We start from the raw sequence: 20591 nt of genomic DNA, 5'->3' as shown, positions 1-20591 counted from the left end.
ACAGTGATGAAGCTGGTATGTGTTTGCAGTACACAAGCCACGGTTAAGACAGCTGACTCCACTGTGATGTGACCCCTCTCTCTTGCTCGCTCGCTCGCTCTCTATCTCTCTCTCCCTCTCTCTCTCCCTCTCTCTCTCGCTCGCTCGTTTGCGCACACACACACACGATGCGCAAAACTCCGCATTTGAACAGTCAATAGCAAATACTTAAACTTTGCAACTTCAGGGATCTTATCTATGCACAATCAGCTTGTAACACTCCAAAGAGAAAGGAAAACTTGAAATCGCAGCATATGACCCCTTTAAAGTTCATAAGTGCAGCACTCCTTTGTTTACAGCAGAAACCAAGGAAACGGTTTAAGTGCCACCTGCTGGCAGGGAATCGAATCGAATCGTGAGTTGAGTGAATCGTTACATCCCTAGAAGAATAAAACAGACACCTTTTGTTATGGGTTATTTTTAATATAAAGGCAAAGCTAAATGTGAACAAATTGTAACAAATTGTTATTATACATTTGGGTGATGATAGTTTTAAGTTTAGTTTAAAACTTATAAGACTGATAATTTTCTGTTAATAAAACAACATGGTCTGAAAATGTACAGTTTAGGCATAAATTATAGCTTTTACTCAGAAAAAAAAAAAAGGAACTGTATTTATGTTGGCCATTCTGGCCTCGATAGTATTTGGTAAAGAGATGCAATTTAACAAACATTATATTAAATGTACTTTCTTTTTAATAATTCTACATTTATATGATAATTTGGGCTACTACAAATCACGGTGTTCTCTCTTTCTCTAGATGTTTAACATGATTTTTGCGGGCCGTTACATTATTCTCCTGATGGGAATATTTTCAGTGTATACTGGGATTATCTACAACGACTGTTTCTCCAAATCTCTCAATGTCTTTGGCTCGGGCTGGAGTGTCAGACCCATGTTTGGAGAGAGAGGAGGCAACTGGACGTAAGTTGTTCATTCCAAACCATTGATTTTACATTGATCTTGCTCTAAAGGTTCATCGTTGTTTTTTATGCCCCTCAGAAAATTTTGCTCTCATAATCAGCCACTTGTTTAAATTGATCATTCAGATCACGTCTTCATGTGTGGCCATTAAGTCATTATTATTTTTAAAACTGATTTTCCATTAACTCATTCAGGCCTACGACACTGAAGGATAACCACATATTACAGCTCGACCCTGCTGTGCCAAAAGTGTTTAGTGGACCCTATCCAATTGGCATTGACCCAGTAAGCACCTAGTAAAAACATCTAAACGGTTCTGTGGCAAAGATAGTCTAACTTCAGCCCTTTAAGAGCTGTTTTCCTTTCTCCTCTTACAGATCTGGAACATTGCCACCAATAAGCTGACCTTTCTGAACTCCTTCAAGATGAAGATGTCGATAGTTCTAGGAGTCATCCACATGACGTTTGGAGTTACTCTCAGTCTTTTCAATCACCTGTACGCACTTGTCTGTTGTTACTCTAAATAGATCTGTATCAGCATTTAATGCTAATTTAAGTCTGTTTGTCTACATGTGAAGGTACTTCAAAAAACCTCTAAACATCTACCTGGGTTTTATTCCTGAGATCATCTTCATGGTCAGTCTGTTTGGCTACCTGGTGCTGCTCATTTTTTACAAGTGGTTGGCATATGATGCCAAAAGCTCAAAAGAAGCCCCCAGTCTTCTAATAGCCTTCATCAACATGTGCCTCTTCAGTTACAACGATCCCACCAACAAGCCATTTTACACGGGACAGGTACGCACACCAATATCGTGTGAATTAATTCATCAGTATATGTGGCAAATGAGACAACTTGACATTTAAAACTAAAGCTTCTTTCTTTTTCTCTGTCTCTGTAGGTTGTAATTCAGTGTCTGCTAGTTATTACAGCTCTCGCCTGTGTACCGTGTATGCTTATAGTAAAGACGCTAGTAATGCGCAGGCAATATCTCTGGAGAAGACATCTGGTAAGGACCTGTTTGACACACCATATTAGAGATTCCTACATGTCCAGTTTTTAAGCTTTTTTATTTTTAGACAGTGTTTTTTTGTTTTTATCTTGTAATTTCGATCATTGCTACATCAGTAGTGAAATTCTTCAGAATATTCATTAATGTCCACATGGATGTCTCTTAAGTATAATTATTAGGTCTGGAAAGGTCATGGAAATTAATATAATCTTTGAAAGGTCATGTTCATTTTTATAGTCAATATACACTTCTAGTTTGGGGTCAGTAGGATATTTAAATATTTTTGAAATTAGTCTCTTATGCTTATGAAGGGTGCAATAACAGAAATATTGAAAAATATTATATAATTACTATATATATATATATATATATATATATAAATCATTCTAATATGCTGTCTTTTATTGGTTAGAAAGTGTGGGAACCATGATAACCTAGATTATTATATAATGGCTCATCTAAAATGTATACATTACTTGTACACACAACCATGACCTAGTGTGACTTTTGCTGCAGGGAACGCAAAACTTTGGGGGAATCCGTGTGGGCAACGGCCCCACAGAGGATGAAGCTGAGATCATCCAACATGACCAGCTCTCCCAAAACTTAGAAGAAGAATCGCCTGAGGTGAGGGAATTCTCTTTTTTTTAATCTGTCTGTCTGTTTTTCTCTTAACTAGCCTATAGAATAACTAATAATTTGACTAATTAAATACTTTACCCATCTTTGTTTATTTTTCATTTTACACAGATGCTTTAGTTTGTGAACTCTAAAAATAGTCTTTCTATAGCCAGAGAATGACGTGTGTTCTGCCAACCCATTTATCTGGATATTTGTTTGGGTCGGGCTTTTCGGTCCGACGCTCCATGTGATGTCATCTGTTGATCCTGAGAATAACTTAACGCTTTATCATAAGAATAATTAAATTGAATTTCTTTATAGTAGTCTATGTGATACTTGTTTCCACCCACACGGTGACAAGTCACACCCAGGTACTAAAAACGGCCGCAGTTGACAGTGGGGTCGCTCGCCTGCAGTGGGCATTCCATTCTGTGACTCACTGGATCTGGGATCTGCATACCAGTGCTGGTCTAAACTGGGGCAGCCCCTTTTAAAAGCACTGTCTCTCCCCCCAACCACTGTATCCCATGGCAACCAGCCTCAAAACACTAAACAAACACCCACCTGGCTAATTGGGTTTCTCTACACTGGAAATAAAATGGAAGCAGATAACATGCATTATTTTGAGGTTTGAGATGCAGTCTTTTCAGTGCATTAGTGCCAAATAATCTTCCTCCTTCCATTCCAAACAGACCTGCCAGTAGCAGCCATTAAAGTCAGTTTACTGGAGACTGAAGTCAAATCCCTGGGATTGTTTATCTCTCTCATTTTGGCGTTTTCACTGACCCTATAAAGTATATAAGCGCTATATAAATGTAATGAATTAATTATTTGGTCACTAAAGCTGCACTTAAAAATGTATCAGTTTACAAAAACCACGTGGCATCTGCAAACAAATGATGCTAGACCTCGTAAATAGCATAAATTTCCTCCGCTATTTTTGTATTACTTTCAAGCAACTGGTCTCAATGATTTTTAGTAGTCGCTAGTGGGGTCGCCAAACCCACAGAGTTGAAAAACAACCCGCGGCAACAGTGAAAAAGTAGCCCAATTCTGTGGGAAAACTGGATTTGCCAACACTTGCGCAGTGCACCATTGTACGAAAGTAAACACGGAGGACGTAAAGTAAGCGATTATGCGTTTATTTATAGTGTGTTCTGCTGCAGAAGCCAGCTAAATTATGCACAGGCTATATGAAAAATAAAGTAAAAAATTGTCTTGATAACTTTGGGTATGTCAAATCTTTGAAGTATCTCCCATGAGTGTAGAATCGCAGAATCGAGTGACGTGAAAGTCGCATGAATTCAGATATGACTGTTCAGACTGTGGTCGCATTGCAAAACATCTGACCTATATCGGATTTAGTTCCACATATGGAAGTGGCACAAATCGGAATTGAAAAGATCAGATTCCATGTGGTTTGTGCTGTTCACACAACAGATTTGAGTCACATGTGAGCAAAAAAAAAAATTAAGATTTGGCCCAATTTGCCTGCCATGTGAATGTAGCCATAGAGTCGGCCCCCCTCAGTTTCACAAAGGTGTCCTAGCAGGTGTAGTTAGTCACATCACATTACTCTTTTGACAAACAGAAAATGTCCAAACTGTTGTCCAAATCACGTCTGTTTCAAAGCTAACAAATCTTTTAATGAAATGTTTTACTTAGTGTGCTGTGCTTGTTTTAAAAAATGCCACTTGCTTTGTTGTATTTTGTTTAATTAGTCATTCATGCATTTGTAGGTGTGGCTTAAGTGTCTGAATACTTTTTGGGGCCACTGCATTTTGTTATGTGTTGGTCATTAGATCTTTGCATTTTCTGTAAACCAAAGTGTATTTTTCCTCTCACTAGCTCTTCATCAGATTCTAACTCTGTCTTTAACCCTGTGTGTCTGTCTGTGCATGTGTCTGATTACCTTTCAAGCAGTCAGAGGAGGAAGTGGTAAGAGCAGACAGCCTTCTCGACTCTGTGTAGATGTTTTTTTACATTTGTGTTTGTGTGTGTGTGTATGTGCGCCATCACCCCATACAGTCCTCTTGCTCTGCTGCTTGTGTGTGTGTTCCTGCAGGCTTCAGTGTTGGGTAGTCTCTTGTAGTTGGTGTTCGGTCCTTTTCCAGTACATCTAGATAGATTATTTTCTAGACAGTCATTTTCCTTTGTTTTAGCCACCATCATTACATGGGAATGATTCAGTGAGCTGTGCTGTGATTAGGATATATATCACATCAAATGATGCTGATGATCTGAAAGTGCCCCGCGCTGTGATTTTGTTCTCATGCCCGTGAGATTCAGGGCTGCTAATCATGCTGTGATTGCGCTGGGAGTGGGATTAGAGTTTTGTATTTTCATGAGTCCGAACAGCTCTTATTGCTCTCTTTCTCTCTCTCTTTAGTTTAATTTTGCAGATGTTGCAGTGCATCAAGCCATTCACACTATAGAATACTGCTTAGGCTGCATCTCAAATACTGCTTCTTATCTACGGCTTTGGGCGCTGAGTCTGGCCCATGCGCGTAAGTAATGCACACACTCATACTCACATTTATTGTATTGAAAATACATGGAAATTTGATTATGCTCAGTTTTACTTTGTAGACTAGTAATTCAAGTCTTTGTAATCTCTATTAAATAAATAAATAAATGAAGAAAATCCATCCTCTAATCATGAATGATTGGAAAATGTGATGAAAATTCATAAACTGCAGCCCTGTACAAATGTCAGTACATGTTTATCCTCTCACTAAGTAATTTGTAATCGTTTACAAGATATTTTTTTAAGTGTTTCTGTTTTCTTCCAGAGCTCTCTGAGGTCTTGTGGACAATGGTGATGCACATGGGTCTGGCTTCTAGGAATTTTGGTGGATTCTTTGCGCTGTCAATCATCTTTGCCTTCTTTGCTACACTGACAGTGTTTATTCTGTTGATCATGGAAGGGCTGTCTGCCTTCCTTCATGCTCTCAGATTGCATTGGTAAGGGCACACACACAATGCTCGCCTTTTATCAATTAAAACAGCTGAACAGTTTCAAGAGCAGATGTCGCTCCCTATCAATGGCTATACATACACTGCTATTCTAGCAAAATACAGTTGTATTGACTATTCTGAATGCTTAATTTTATTCTTTACAAAACAAATGTAGTTGCATGTGTGACAACTGCATTCTAAAACCAAACTCACTTCCTGAAAAGATGGTATCTAGATTTTTATCAAATCTATGTACAAAACCAAACTAAAAAAGTTATATGGAGCTAGACAATAACCTTTATATTATTTTATTTTAAACTCAGAATTGCAATCCACTGACCCTGTTTCCCCACTTATTTTCTGTAGGGTGGAGTTCCAGAATAAATTCTACACTGGACAGGGCTTCAAGTTCATGCCTTTTACTTTTGACGGCATTCTGGAGGGCAAGTTTGAAGACTAAACCACACCCACATTCTCTCCCTCCCCAACTCCCACACCTCCAAACTACAGGATTTCATGATTCTTGTGAACACTGTGACTTTGTAAGGCTCTAAATTTCTCAGGTGTTCTAGATCAGGACATAAATGGAATAATTTACAAGCAGGTAAACTAGATGTAAATAGTTGAAGCTGACAATAATCTGAGCTAGAACTGCATAACGTATTTGCAATGATTTCGTAACTCTTCAATTCTTGCAGTGATATGTATTGATATGTAATAATACAAACTCGAGTGGTGTTGCCATACAGCACACAGGAGTATGAACAGCATGTTTTACTCAATCAAGACAAAATATCATTACAGTTTCCCTCCCATTATAGCATAGGTGGAGATTTTGTCTATATGTTTTCCAGTCTCTTAAATTATTAGTTTGTTTTTTATGTATCTTTTATCCTTTATGTTGACACATTTATATAATAGTTCTCATGCAAAGGGACCTCATTTCAAATGCAGCAAAGAAAGCTTCACTTTATGGCATTTCACAAGCTTCTGCTGAGAGGATATCCTCATCAAGCATATCTGATTACTAGATGCAGATAATCCCTCAGATTTATTGCAGATCTTTGCATTTCTTTGGAAAATGTAAGTAAAGAGAAATTATATTTTAGTTGGCCTTGAACTGTGTTGCTGTTTTGTGTGTGTGTGTTTAGCTATTGTGATTTAAATGCAAATACACATCTAAACTATGTTAATCTCATGAATCTGCTGGGCTTTTGATTGTTGTGTTTACAACATGAACATGCATTGGCTCCTGAAAAAAAAAATCGTTGGTTTGATAGATGTCAGAGGGAGTCTTGGAGAAAATAACTATACCAAGTAAAAGCAGTAAGTGAAGCTGAATGGTTATGTCTGTTTTATTCGTCAATAAAGAGTAAAGAGTGGATCTGAACTCATAATTCTGTTTTTCTTTTTTTTTTAACATGTGAGAAAATATCTATTAATAAATCATGTCTGTACATGTATAATACAATTAAAGGATTATTTATTATTAATTATTAAGAAGCATTATTAATAATATATAGCATAATTATTACTTTTAATAAACATGAAATGATTAGATAATATTTCTGTTTTCTTTAAGTGTTATTGCTGTTGTTTCACATTAGCCATGCTGATATTTGGAACGACAGCACTCATACTCTTGTGATATTGCTTAATTACATTTCAGACTAAATTTGACCAGTTTGTATTTTTCTACGCTAACAAAAAGAACCAAGCTTTACAGTTTCCCCTTTCCCAACTAAAAAAATGCCTTTAATCGCTCACACTTGCTAGAGCTGGGGTGATAAGCAAACATTTAACTTTAAATTTTTAACTTAAAAAAAAAACTGCTCCTCGCTCCAGTCAAAATCACAAAAACTCACATACTCTGGTCTGGAACTTCGCAAACGCCATTGGAGCCATACAAACAGAAACATCTTAATCCTGTTGAACTAAATATCAACACGTTAGGAACATGTTATTGTGCTATATCGTAATGGTGTTTCCAGTAATGCAGCGTGTCTTTGATAGTAATTTTCAGTATCAGGTTTACGCTTTAATGAGTCATAAATTGATTTGAGCCGTTTGTCTCATACCCTTGCGTAAATGAGAGGGTGGGTATGTGTTCTAATGTCCCTTGCCAGGCTCTAGTGAGGGTGGAGACTCCCCTTAAAGGGTCAGTGTGGGTGTGACCTTACAGTAAGTGATCACAGCAGAGGGCTGGTCTAAGGAGGGAAAGGGAAGACCTGACGGATGGGCTTCACAGGGAGCTGTGGTCACACACACCTTGGAGAGAGAGTCTGCTTCCACCGACTGGCCGAGATCCCAGAGTAGACTTGAGGGAAAGTTTGAGGCATTACAGCAAACCTAGAGAGTAGTACTTAGTGGTAGTAAGTAGTGGAGGTGACTTGAAGATTGGTTAGAAGTTGCCAAGAAGTGTTGGGAGTCATTGCGCTGTGATCGTTGGGTGTCTACTGTCATTCAAGTCTTTTTTTAGTGCTTTATTTTTACCCTAGGACTGCGTTCTTGCACACTGGGCCACGAGTGTGCATGCTTCTGCCCTCTGTCTGCAAGTAAGCTTGTGTGTGTTTCATCAGAGTCTACTTGAAACCGAGCCATGGCCGACACAGATTTCAAACTGGAGCGTGCCGTCTTCGCCGAAGTCTCTGATGATGACGAGGAGGTCTCCTTGATGCCTGCTGCCACCAAACCTGCCACCGCCTCCAAGGTGTTCAAATCAAAACGAGGCGACGACGATGACGATGATGACCCGGCGGAAGAGGTGGACCTGGTGTTGGGGCCAGGACTCGATGGAGGCGGCAGCGGTGAGGCCCAGAAGTCTGAGGCCCAGGCTACAGGCATGAAGGTCCTGGCACTCCTAGACAAGATCATAGGTGTGGTGGACCAGATCCAGCAGACTCAGACAGGTCTGGAGGCCAAGCAGGAGACCATGGAGAAGAACATGAGCAGCATCCAGACAGAGCTGGCCAAGCTAGCCAAGAGTCACGTTGGGACGGCCGGGACGGTCAACAAGCTCCTGGACAAGGTGCGGAAGGTGAACGTCAATGTGAAGAGCGTGCGCACGGACCTGGAGAAGCAAGCGGGACAGATAAAAAAACTGGAGAACAATGAACATGAGCTCCTCAAGAGGAAGAACTTCAAAGTGCTTATCTTCCAGGTGAGTAATGGATGCTTGACAGAGCCTCTGACTGCGAAGTCTTTGATATGCAAGCCTGGCACTCCATCTCCTTTCATTTGTCTTAACTAATGGATACTAATTAGTCTTTTAGCTCATACTTCATTCAAAAGCAACTTAAAGGAACCCTTGCTCAGCTGCATGGCTCACTTCTTGCAGGGTTTGAACCTACAGTAGTTTGGTTACCATTCCCAGCTCTAACCAATGGGCTACACCACCTTCTGATTGTGGAACTGGAGCTAATTGTGGTTGGTTATAAAAGCTTGAGTCCAGGTGGTCTGTGGTCTTTTTCTTGCTGTTGTAGTCTAGGTTTTTTTTTTTTTTTAAGAACAAATCCGACTGTTGAAACGGCAATTTTAGTGTGGCCAGATGTTATTTTATTTAGTTAGTTAGTTAGTCATTCATTCATTCAGACTGCAGTTGCTTTTGATGACATTTCCACACTGGCTGTCATTGTAATGATGCACACTTGTGGAAACTTGGGGAAAATTGTAAATTTGATCATATCATTCAGGCTGAGACGTATAAACACATGATTTGCTTTCAAACCACCTATAAATGTATAAATCCAGTTCCATGCATTTTTTTTTCATGTTCAGGCTATTACTACAGTAAGTGTATTTGGAGTGGATAGACCAAGAGAAAAAAAAAACACAATAGGCAAAGTCTTAGACCACCTTCTGCTTCATCAGTGATGTGTTCCCTATGACCTTAATCATGACCTTAAATTGTTACCTTGGAGTTAGATTTTTATGATGCAATCAAACACTTCAGTTACTATAATATATGTGCTAATCAACTTATATAATCGCTGTGATCGTTGGGTGTCTACTGTCATTCAAGTCTTTTTTTAGTGCTTTATTTTTACCCTAGGACTGCGTTCTTGCACACTGGGCCACGAGTGTGCATGCTTCTGCCCTCTGTCTGCAAGTAAGCTTGTGTGTGTTTCATCAGAGTCTACTTGAAACCGAGCCATGGCCGACACAGATTTCAAACTGGAGCGTGCCGTCTTCGCCGAAGTCTCTGATGATGACGAGGAGGTCTCCTTGATGCCTGCTGCCACCAAACCTGCCACCGCCTCCAAGGTGTTCAAATCAAAACGAGGCGACGACGATGACGATGATGACCCGGCGGAAGAGGTGGACCTGGTGTTGGGGCCAGGACTCGATGGAGGCGGCAGCGGTGAGGCCCAGAAGTCTGAGGCCCAGGCTACAGGCATGAAGGTCCTGGCACTCCTAGACAAGATCATAGGTGTGGTGGACCAGATCCAGCAGACTCAGACAGGTCTGGAGGCCAAGCAGGAGACCATGGAGAAGAACATGAGCAGCATCCAGACAGAGCTGGCCAAGCTAGCCAAGAGTCACGTTGGGACGGCCGGGACGGTCAACAAGCTCCTGGACAAGGTGCGGAAGGTGAACGTCAATGTGAAGAGCGTGCGCACGGACCTGGAGAAGCAAGCGGGACAGATAAAAAAACTGGAGAACAATGAACATGAGCTCCTCAAGAGGAAGAACTTCAAAGTGCTTATCTTCCAGGTGAGTAATGGATGCTTGACAGAGCCTCTGACTGCGAAGTCTTTGATATGCAAGCCTGGCACTCCATCTCCTTTCATTTGTCTTAACTAATGGATACTAATTAGTCTTTTAGCTCATACTTCATTCAAAAGCAACTTAAAGGAACCCTTGCTCAGCTGCATGGCTCACTTCTTGCAGGGTTTGAACCTACAGTAGTTTGGTTACCATTCCCAGCTCTAACCAATGGGCTACACCACCTTCTGATTGTGGAACTGGAGCTAATTGTGGTTGGTTATAAAAGCTTGAGTCCAGGTGGTCTGTGGTCTTTTTCTTGCTGTTGTAGTCTAGGTTTTTTTTTTTTTTTAAGAACAAATCCGACTGTTGAAACGGCAATTTTAGTGTGGCCAGATGTTATTTTATTTAGTTAGTTAGTTAGTCATTCATTCATTCAGACTGCAGTTGCTTTTGATGACATTTCCACACTGGCTGTCATTGTAATGATGCACACTTGTGGAAACTTGGGGAAAATTGTAAATTTGATCATATCATTCAGGCTGAGACGTATAAACACATGATTTGCTTTCAAACCACCTATAAATGTATAAATCCAGTTCCATGCATTTTTTTTTCATGTTCAGGCTATTACTACAGTAAGTGTATTTGGAGTGGATAGACCAAGAGAAAAAAAAAACACAATAGGCAAAGTCTTAGACCACCTTCTGCTTCATCAGTGATGTGTTCCCTATGACCTTAATCATGACCTTAAATTGTTACCTTGGAGTTAGATTTTTATGATGCAATCAAACACTTCAGTTACTATAATATATGTGCTAATCAACTTATATAATTCATGCACTATACTAATATAATGTGCTATACTAATATAATTGATAAGCATGATCATGTTGTTTTGCTAGGGTCTGCTGCATGAGTATGTATTTGCAGTCTTCCTTCCCAGGTCTTTTTTGGAGTACACATGGATTCCTCTCCAGGGCTTGGCCTTGAATTCCCCACTCGGTATCATAAAGTGTCAATCCACTCTTAAGTAAACCTTCAAAGGTTCATGTCTAACCTCACAGCGACCTCTGAACAATGCTGGATCAGCACATACCATGAGTGAACAGTAAATACTGCATGTACGTCAAAAAGGAGCCTTTAAAAAAAAAAGTTTTTAGCTGTGCATATGGCTAAGATTTGATCAATTATCTATCTATCTATCTAGTACAAAACTGTCACTGGGTCAGTACTATTTAAAAGGTACTAATATGCACACTTTCGGTACTGATGTATCATTTAAGGATTAAATAAAGCACAAAGATGTACCTTTTGGCTTTTGTACATTATGGTACCTCCCAAGTAAACCTTTCTGTATTGAGGATGTATGGTTTACTCGCACTGTTGTATAGAACATGAATATGCAAGTTGAGAATGATCAAGAAAAATGATGTGAACAAATACCTTTTTTTTTGCATAAAATTGAGCAATAGACATATGCGTGTTTGAGCTGAAAGACTGACCATGACATTATTTAAATACTCAAGTCAGTGCCAGTTCAACTAAATTGTGGGAATAGGATGTTTTAGTGATTAGTGAATAAGGTTAGCAAATGTTTTTGCGCTTAAATAGATACTGTGTGCAAACGTGCAATGGTACAAACGGTGTTTAGTTACTCTAAAAATAGCACCACACTTCGTAGAAAGTATTCTTTCTTTCGTGTTTTGCTAAAATGCTAGATCAGTGTGTGGGGTGTAGGATTCCGCTGCTGTGTGGAGAGCAGTTGTAAAGAGAGTCTTGTGCAAGCGAGCTGGACTGTGTTGGAGTCAGATTAAATGTGTTTAGAGCGTGCTGGATCGCAGTATAGATGGATGGAGATTCACTCTGAGACCCCCATCCCCCTTCAAACTCTCTCTTACAGCCTAATTATAGCGCAGAATGCGGTAATGTCTTCAAGGCTACCATAATGACACTACCGTCAGTCCAGAGGGAAAGACAATCCTTCAGTTTTAGAAGCACCGCCTGACTTTTGCATTGAGCGTTGTCATTTCTCAGTTCACTATATATATATATATATATATGTGTGTGTGTAGGTATATTATTTATTTTTTTAAATACAATAAATATAACTTTATATTAATTACATGTTAGTACTAAATACATAATATTAATTACACAAAAATATGTTTTAGTATTAAATAAAATAATTCAATTTTACAGCATTAAATACAATAATTGAATTATTATTCCTAAATCCGCCTTTGCCATCTATATGGTAATATCATTATAGCAGTGTGACTGACACTGACAATTTACATATAAAATAAAAATATTTAAAAATAAAAAAATATAATTTAATATAACTTAGTTGTTGTTATTAAATAATACTAAAAATACATTTTAGTATTAAATACAAAAATTACTTTTTACAGTATTAAATACAGTAAATTACCTTACATATCATTACCATTGTCACCTACATGGTAATAGCTTTATAGCAGTGTGATTGACACAATTTGCATGAAATGTAATATTAATTACATTTTATTTTTAAATACATACTAAAATACATTCTAGTATTAAATACAATAAATTAATTACATTTACAGCATTAAATGCAATAAATTACCTTGTATGATAACAGCCATTGTCAATTATAGTAATATTGCAGTGTGATTTACAGTGACAATTGACTGAATATTGAAATAACTGTATTTTTCTAATAAATAAACTATTGATATGTTATTTTTATAAATAAACTTTTTATATTACCATTTTACAGTATTAAATATGTCAGCCATTGTCCCCTATATGGTAATATCATTAGCTGTGTGATTGACAGTGCAGTGGATGGTACATTAATAGTTTTCCGTTATATAATTGTGTTTAATGACTCTTTTAAACCCACAGATGTTATTTTGTGCCAGTAATTATGTTGTTATTCCTTTCTGTCTGTGATCTGACATTACTGCGCTGGAGCAGAAGCGTCTAATGTGCGTGTAACGTGGACAGGCTGAGGTTCAGTGTGTTCCAGCAGCACTTTGCTGTTGTTTACCCTGCACCAGCGTTACTGCATTTAGCCCCACTAACGAGTCATTTCCTTCCAGCGCTGCTCTGAGGGGCTGCAGGGGGAAACTGTGCTGATGTAATTGGCCTCTAATGTTTTTAATGCAGATGGAACTGAATGATGGAAGATGACAGGAGTGAGTGAGGTCATTTATTGGTATATTTGTGAAATTATGTTCTGTTCAGCTATTTCCCATCATTTCTCTGGGCATATGTTGCCTAATGAGGTTCATTATAGTCTGTTAGGGATAATCAGAGAAGATGCACCAGAGGGATCACATGTGTATCTCTCCTGGGAATGAGCAAACTCCCAAACACACATTAGCTGTGTGAAAAACATGGGCACTGTAGATATATGCGATTCGTTTTTATGTAGTGGCAACATAAATATGCAAATATTGTCACTGCCTCTATACGATCTGAAACCACAAGTGAAAATGCTTTTGTATTGCTTTTTTCCTAAATCAATATAAACAATTACAAATTATATCATTAGTATATCAATTAATTCTGAATTTGGAAATAAAATAGTCTTTTTTTGTGCATGCACCTAACTGCATGAATGCCACAAATCTGTGTAAAATCTGTTATGCTGCATGACTTAAGATGATCCAAAGAGCATCTGGTTTTAATGCTAAATTCATTTTTTATTCATTCATTTATATATCAATAGTAGTTTTTTCTTTATTCAATGCAATCTTAACAATGTATTTATATATTATTATTATTATTATAAATGATTGGTTTTACTACAATAACATTATTTCTAGGGGAACAAAAATAGATTTTACTGTAATCGCAGACTTTTGAATGAGTTGGACACTATATACACTACCATTCAAAAGTTTGGTGTCAGATTTTTTTATTTAAAGCTGCAGTCCGTAAATTTTGCCTGTTTGTCACCATCTCTGTTTGAAAACCTGCAATTGCAGCTGTGTGCGGAATTATCTAGCTTGTGTGGGTTGTGCGCCGGCGCGGCTCCGGCGCGGCTCCAGCGCGGATGAATCTAATGTTTTGAGGAGTATGTGTGGCAGTCAGTCACCGCACCGGTGTAGATATTTACTGTACTTCGCAATCACAGATTCTACGTCTTGGAATATATGAACCAAATAAGAATTCTCACCGGATTTTGTCATCTGAACAAGTAAGTAACAAGTCTGCCACATTTGTTCTGACCAACTTAGGAAAAAAGCATTACAATAAATTGCGCTACCAATGGTGATTTAATCTAAAGATCGATTAGCTCATATCACATCAAACTGTGCAAATTATTATTATTGTTATACTTTATTCTCAGATGATTCATGTTAACAACATCAGCATTGGTAACTATGAGTATAGTGTGTATTAGTGTGTAGATTTCAATTTCTGTACAGTCTAATCTCTAATTGTCATACTCTTTGAATTTTATATTAAGAAATTAGTTTAACCCAAAAAGCAAATTATGCTCCCTTTGAACTGGTTTTCTTTAAAATCCAAATCTGTCTAATCCCAGGCTATCTGTAATCAGAAGCACATTTAAAACGGGAATAATTTAATTTCATTCACATGTGTTTCATAAACACATAATCCTTTATGGATTAAAATCCGCCATCAAAATGATATATTTCATTATTCTGGCTGCTGTGAGAAAAGGCTATAAACGATCCTCCACCTGCAGGATCCTCACATAGGCGATAGCCTAGTAGCCGGGACAACTTCTTTATGTTTACAGACGTGACGTAATGACGCAGTGCCATGCTCGAATTTCCCGCCAAAACCTACCCGTACCACTCAAATTAGAAAACATTATTATAAGCTAACCGTTGTGAAACAGGCTAAAGTAAGGCGATAGTTTTGAACACTGGCTGGTTATGTACTTGCTCAAATATTGATTTCGGATCATTTTTAACCAAAAAAAGTTACGGACTGCAGCTTTAAAGAAAATGGATACAAGATGCTTTGAATTGATCAAACATGACAATAAAGACATTTATAATGTTGTGAAATATTTCTATTTCAAATAAATGCTGTTCTTTTGAACCTTCTATTCAAAGAATCCTGAAAAAATGTATCGCTGTTTCTACAAAATCAAAGTACAAAAGTTTCGTGAGAAGGAAGGATCATGTGACATTGAAGACTGGAGTAATGATGCTGAAAATGCAGCTTTGCATCACGGGAATAACAGTTATATAAACTGTAATATTTCACAATGAGTGTATGTGTGAGTCCATGTGCATATATGTTTGTGTGTGTGGATTTAATTGCTCTTGAAGTCTCAGTTTCAGTCTTCTCTGGTGGAATGCCACTGAGGCTGCAGGTTACATACTGGCATTTATCAGATATCTAATCACAGACCTCTGAGATCTACATAAATTACCCCTGTAAAATTGGACTCCTGTAGGTGACAAGTGTGTGTGTGTGAGTGTGTGAGAGAGTACACATTAATATTTGCTATGCTATAAATAAATGGACGTTTTAATTGATTTATTCAGAGCTGACATTAACATCATTATTCTCAGAAACTCTCATTAGAAGTTAGTATCAGAAAAGCTGAATTTATTAACACAAGTAGAGCTATATAAGGTTACTTTTAGTTTATTGGATGAAATAGCCACTGACCTCTGACCTCTTGGTTGCTTCAGTACTGGTACCAAATTTGAAGACATTTCTATTGCATTGTTTGAAATGATTTGGTTTTGCAGCTGTGCACCTGTGGTAAACATGCATGTCAATATTGTACTATTTTAGGTACGTGCATTATCTGAATGGTATTAGGTTACTCGTGCACACAGACAAGGACTGTTTTGTAATTTCTCTTGCAGTCTGGTAAGAAAAAGCTGGATTCTAAGTGGGGTTAGTGAAGGTGTTTGCTGGTGATGGTGTGCTGGGCGGATGATGATAAGGTGTGGCTGTGACTTATGGGGGTTTGCGTGATCTCCATCATTACGGGTGGCCTCTGCTCTATTTTTGCACTGAATTCAGGGTATCAGATTTACCCAGACAGCAGTGTGTGTTCAGTGTGAGCGTGTGTGTAGGTAGACTGCGTGTAAGTCCGGGCCAGAATGTGCTGTTTGATGAATGGGCTGAGAATAAATGAGGCATGAGTTGCCACAGGTATGTTGTGTGTGCATATGTTTACAAAGCATCACAAGAGATGGTCACTTTAACTTCTTATTTTTATAATATGTTACATAATATGTCAAATATGGGATACAGGAAATGGCAACTGCATGCTGGTCCTGGAATGACTGCCTTCTTGCATGGGGCAGGGCTGCAGATGAATACGGAGCAGAGCCAGACACAGCCACGCACATCTGAAGCTAAAATTCACCTTTACTTTTAATAAACCAGGATTAGGAGTCATTCTATTCTAATTGACTCTTCGCAGGGAGTTTGATTGACAGGCAATCTGACCAATCATAACGGCAAATCTGCCATTTATGTCCAACAAACAAACCAGACAGGAGAGTAGATTAACATCGGTGGTCTTCAAAATTGGTATATTTACGTCTTTCCGCAGTTAAAACAAGATACCTTCTGATGTTCATTCATGTTTATTTAATTCTATAACTAATAAAGAGGAAGAGATGTAAGAGAGTAACTAGAGCGATCTGTAACAACACATTAAATAGCAACAAAACTGTATTTATTGTTTGAATTTCTTACAAAATGACAATTTGAAAGCTGAGACTTTGTTTCATACCAAAAGTAACCTGATCTAACATGGCCTGTCAGACATAGCAACAGTAAGGAAGGGGGGTGGGGTCTTTGCGAAGGGTCAATTATACATGCACCAAAAAAAAAAAAAAGGTTCTTTAGCGGTTCTTTGAGGTATTTCGGTATTTCTTGAAGATAACGTTGTTCTCAACCTTTTTGTCCACAAGACCCCCCATAAGGAAATATTCCAGGGCCCCCACACAAGACTTTTCGACTGTAGTAAATTCCCATTCATAGCAAACATATGAATGGGAATCTAAGGAGGAGAATGGGGTTCCTCTTTGGCACCATTTGACAAATATATGCTGTATAACATGTTTAAAGATAGGTGCTATATATAGCACTTAAAGTGGTTACCCTATGATTATGAGCCAATGAAACCACTTTTAGTGCTATTTAGCACCATTTTTGTTTAGAGTGTACTGAATGTTGTCCACTTCAGTTCAACAGCTCTTACTCCCTCAGATACAGTGCCCTTGTTCTTGTGTGTTCAGAGCGCTGGATAATAAAAGCATGTTTGGCTTATTAGGAGCATCATGGTGGCAGAAAATGCAATGACTACAATACAAATAAAACATTGTTTGTGTGTGTGTGTGTATGAGAGAGATTGAGATATACATATTTATACTGCTGTTCAAAAGTTTGGGGTCGGTTATTTTATCATTTTTTTTATTTTATTAATTAATTATTTCATTAATGCTTTTAAAAGTTTCTTATGCTCATCAAGGCTGCATTTACTTAATAAAAAATTACAGTAGAAAGGGTAATATTGTGAAATACTAATACAATTTAAAATAACTCTTGTCTATTGTCTAATATATTTTAAATGTAATTTATTCCTGTGATGCAAAGCTGAATTTCCAGATTCATTCCAGCATGATTTTCCAGTCTTCAGTGTAACATGATCCTTCTAATATGATGATTTGATGCTCAAAATTATTTATTTTTATTATTATTTATTTTATTATACAATGTTGAAAATGAAAACAGCTGAGCTGCTTAATATTGGTATACATACTGTCACTTGTATACCCAGAAGCCCTATGTATAAGGAGGTTAATGGATGAAAAGCCTTTACCTCTTTGACATTATGAAGCTGTCAGATACATAAAAACAGCAGATGGCTGCTGTTTCAGCCACAGTAGTTTAATATAGCCTTTAGCCAATCAGAGACAGAACCGATAGTGTGTGTTGTTGTGCCTGTTTGATTCATTTGTTAATGGTATCTTGCCATTCAAAAACTAGTGCATGTGCACTTGTGGTTCTGGTGTCCTGAGTGGCACGACACAGGTCTTGTCTCTTATGCAAGAGAGAGATCATATTTTTGTAATACCTTTCATAAAATCCATACTAAAGTCATGTTTAAAGTTATTCACGGTTGTTTCAGGTAGGAGTTCTGCTGTACAGCTGCTGCTCTGAACCCAACAGAAGTCAACAGCTGCTCAGTGCCTCAACCTCAACATGCCTTTCAACATCATGCCTCAAACACACACACACACACACACACACACACACACACACACACACACACACACAGCTGTTATCTACTCATCACCGGCTGATTTTGTTTGGCTGTATGTCATGCAAAGTACTGGACCAAATGTTTTTGCCGCTGTCTTGGCAACGGTTGTCATGGTGCCATGGTCCACAGATAGCTGTTAATCTGGGTAATTGTTCGCCTCTTTTAGGGGGTTAGATGGGGGATCCTTCTATATATACAGTGTGGACTGACATTCTTTTTAGCCTAGAGCTATTGAACAGGAGTTTGAGGGTATTACATGGCACCAGACACACAGGCAGCAGTATTAATGTGGTGTTTATGATTACTGTATTTGCACTACTATTGTTTTTGCCAGTACTACATAAATGCAATCAGGTTCCAAAATTGAACTTTTTTAGTGATTTGATAATTTACTGGTCATAAATATGTCTTATCGGCAATGGGAACTGCATTTTGTTATTTCTCCTAAAATAATAGTAATTACAAAATTGTAAAAAAAAAAAAAAAGAAATGTATTTATTCTCATGACACTGGAATTTAGCCACATTTTAGTGGAAAATAGTACAGGTCATTATGTTATTTGTGACACTGCATCTGTCACAAAAATATATTGTGATTTTGCTTCACTTTTAACTAAAAAGTGTAGCCTCAGTGGAAGTTTAAACATCCTAGAAAAACTTTCACTAAGATATAGTTACTTTTAAACCATGTGTTAAGACACCAGCCAACTGGCAAACATTTTATTTACTCACCAAAGCCTGATTTTACTGGGATTCGGCATGTGGTAAGTGTTAATTTTGGACTCTAGTTTTGGACTTGCACCCAGTGACTCAACTCAATTTGCTTAAATTGTTACATTTACAATAATTGAAATTGTTTATTTACGAAAATCTGTCTAAATATGGACTTTGCTGTGTGCATTGATTGGGTTTTGGCAATTTTAGCCTTAGTATCAGGTGATATGTTCCAGGAATGGCCACAATATACAGTATGAATTTTCTTATTTCTCTTTGGTAAAAAATGGAGTGATTTCAATGATTTTGATAATGATTTACTGCATTAAAAGTTGCCTGTTGCTTTATAAGAGAAGTCATGGCAATTGCAGATATCTATTTACACTGCTACCATTCATTTCAATCAGTCTCTGCCAGCAGTTATTTTCTGTATTGTAATTATTTTAAAATTCACTGTATAATACAAGCTCGGTTAATGGATCTAATAACTATTAAAAAATATGGTATCATAAAAATAATTGCTGCTCTATAAAATATACTGATTTGGTAATTATATTAATTTTAATTGTACTTTAATTGTATTTTATTTAAATATATTTTGCATGAAGTGTTTTACCAGTTAGCTGTTTAATTTCAGCTTTTCAATAAGCAAAATTGCATTATTTATTACAAAGTAAGTCTTTGACTTCCTTGCTGTTAGAGATCACATCTGTAAACTTACATTACAAATTACCTTTATGTTTCTGGTGGATCTTGACCCTTTTAATACAGAGGACATGGAGATGTATGGAAATAATTTGGAAAAGCTGCTAATTGTGCCATAATATCTGTGATTCAACCACAAAATATGATGCAATCCATACGGTATTCCCCGAATCCGTATTACTCACCAGGCAGCACATGTTACTGGAATTTGTTGTGGCCCAGCAAATTGTTACGAAAAAAGACCTTTCCAGTTATGTGATTTAATTCTCAGTAGTTATTTGTGTGTTTACATTGAGTTCTCTCTGTTGGCTTTGGCTGTTTGGAGTGTTTGCGGTGCATGTGCAACGATCAGTGCACATTTCCAGCATTGTGTAACACCTCAGTCATCTCTGGCCCTCTATATTCTGACTTGTGCTGGAGTTTTAGTGTGTTTATTGAACCCAGATTCACATAAGGACAAACCTTTCTGGATCAAAAACGGAAATGGTTTGTTTTGACACTGCAAATGACTGTAAGACAAACAGTAGCTGCTAAACTCAAATGGAGGTGTCACCAAAGTCAGCCAAGACATCAAGTAAAGCGCACATCTAACACTATGCCGTTCAGGATGTTTATTAGGTGTCTGTTCTCTCTCTCTCTCTCTCTCT

At 37.8% G+C, this 20591-nt stretch overlaps 3 protein-coding genes across 8 annotated transcripts in view; all 3 read left to right on the top strand.

Moving 5' to 3' along the window:
- LOC107690300 (V-type proton ATPase 116 kDa subunit a-like) overlaps positions 1–6975 on the top strand; it is a 27710-nt gene extending 20735 nt beyond the window's left edge. For 2 of the 6 annotated variants that reach the window (XM_016488602.1, XM_016488599.1), the window contains 10 exons: positions 801–964; positions 1159–1249; positions 1342–1460; positions 1543–1759; positions 1864–1971; positions 2491–2601; positions 4519–4533; positions 4985–5102; positions 5388–5559; positions 5920–6975. In XM_016488602.1, coding sequence (XP_016344088.1) covers positions 801–964; positions 1159–1249; positions 1342–1460; positions 1543–1759; positions 1864–1971; positions 2491–2601; positions 4519–4533; positions 4985–5102; positions 5388–5559; positions 5920–6013 — 1209 coding nt within the window. In that variant the 3' untranslated portion in view covers positions 6014–6975. Of the gene's footprint in view, positions 1–800; positions 965–1158; positions 1250–1341; positions 1461–1542; positions 1760–1863; positions 1972–2490; positions 2602–4515; positions 4534–4984; positions 5103–5387; positions 5560–5919 lie in introns of all 6 variants that reach the window. The other 4 variants (XM_016488601.1, XM_016488598.1, XM_016488603.1 and 1 more) reach the window with 2 other exon arrangements.
- Positions 6976–7781: 806 nt separating this feature from the next.
- On the top strand, positions 7782–8908 carry LOC107690326 (polymerase I and transcript release factor-like). The gene is made up of 2 exons (XM_016488629.1): positions 7782–8713; positions 8891–8908. Exons 1-2 carry the CDS (start codon positions 8153–8155, stop codon positions 8906–8908), a joined length of 579 nt encoding a protein of 192 aa, XP_016344115.1. The 5' UTR covers positions 7782–8152.
- A 647-nt stretch (positions 8909–9555) lies between these two features.
- The window catches only part of LOC107690302 (polymerase I and transcript release factor-like), a 15565-nt gene continuing 4529 nt past the window's right edge, over positions 9556–20591 (top strand). The window contains exon 1 of the mRNA XM_016488604.1: positions 9556–10266. Within this exon, the coding sequence (XP_016344090.1) occupies positions 9706–10266 (561 nt within the window). The 5' untranslated portion in view covers positions 9556–9705. The remainder of the gene's footprint in view (positions 10267–20591) is intronic.

Source organism: Sinocyclocheilus anshuiensis, unplaced genomic scaffold (assembly GCF_001515605.1).
Source record: "Sinocyclocheilus anshuiensis isolate Anshui unplaced genomic scaffold, SAMN03320099.WGS_v1.1 scaffold461, whole genome shotgun sequence".
Taxonomy (NCBI): Eukaryota; Metazoa; Chordata; class Actinopteri; order Cypriniformes; family Cyprinidae; genus Sinocyclocheilus; species Sinocyclocheilus anshuiensis.
This window is presented reverse-complemented; position numbering and strand designations above follow the sequence as displayed.

Coding starts and splice junctions, on each gene's coding strand:
- LOC107690326 (XM_016488629.1), top strand. CDS start 8,153: ATGGCCGACACAGATTTCAAACTGGAGCGTGCCGTCTTCGCCGAAGTC.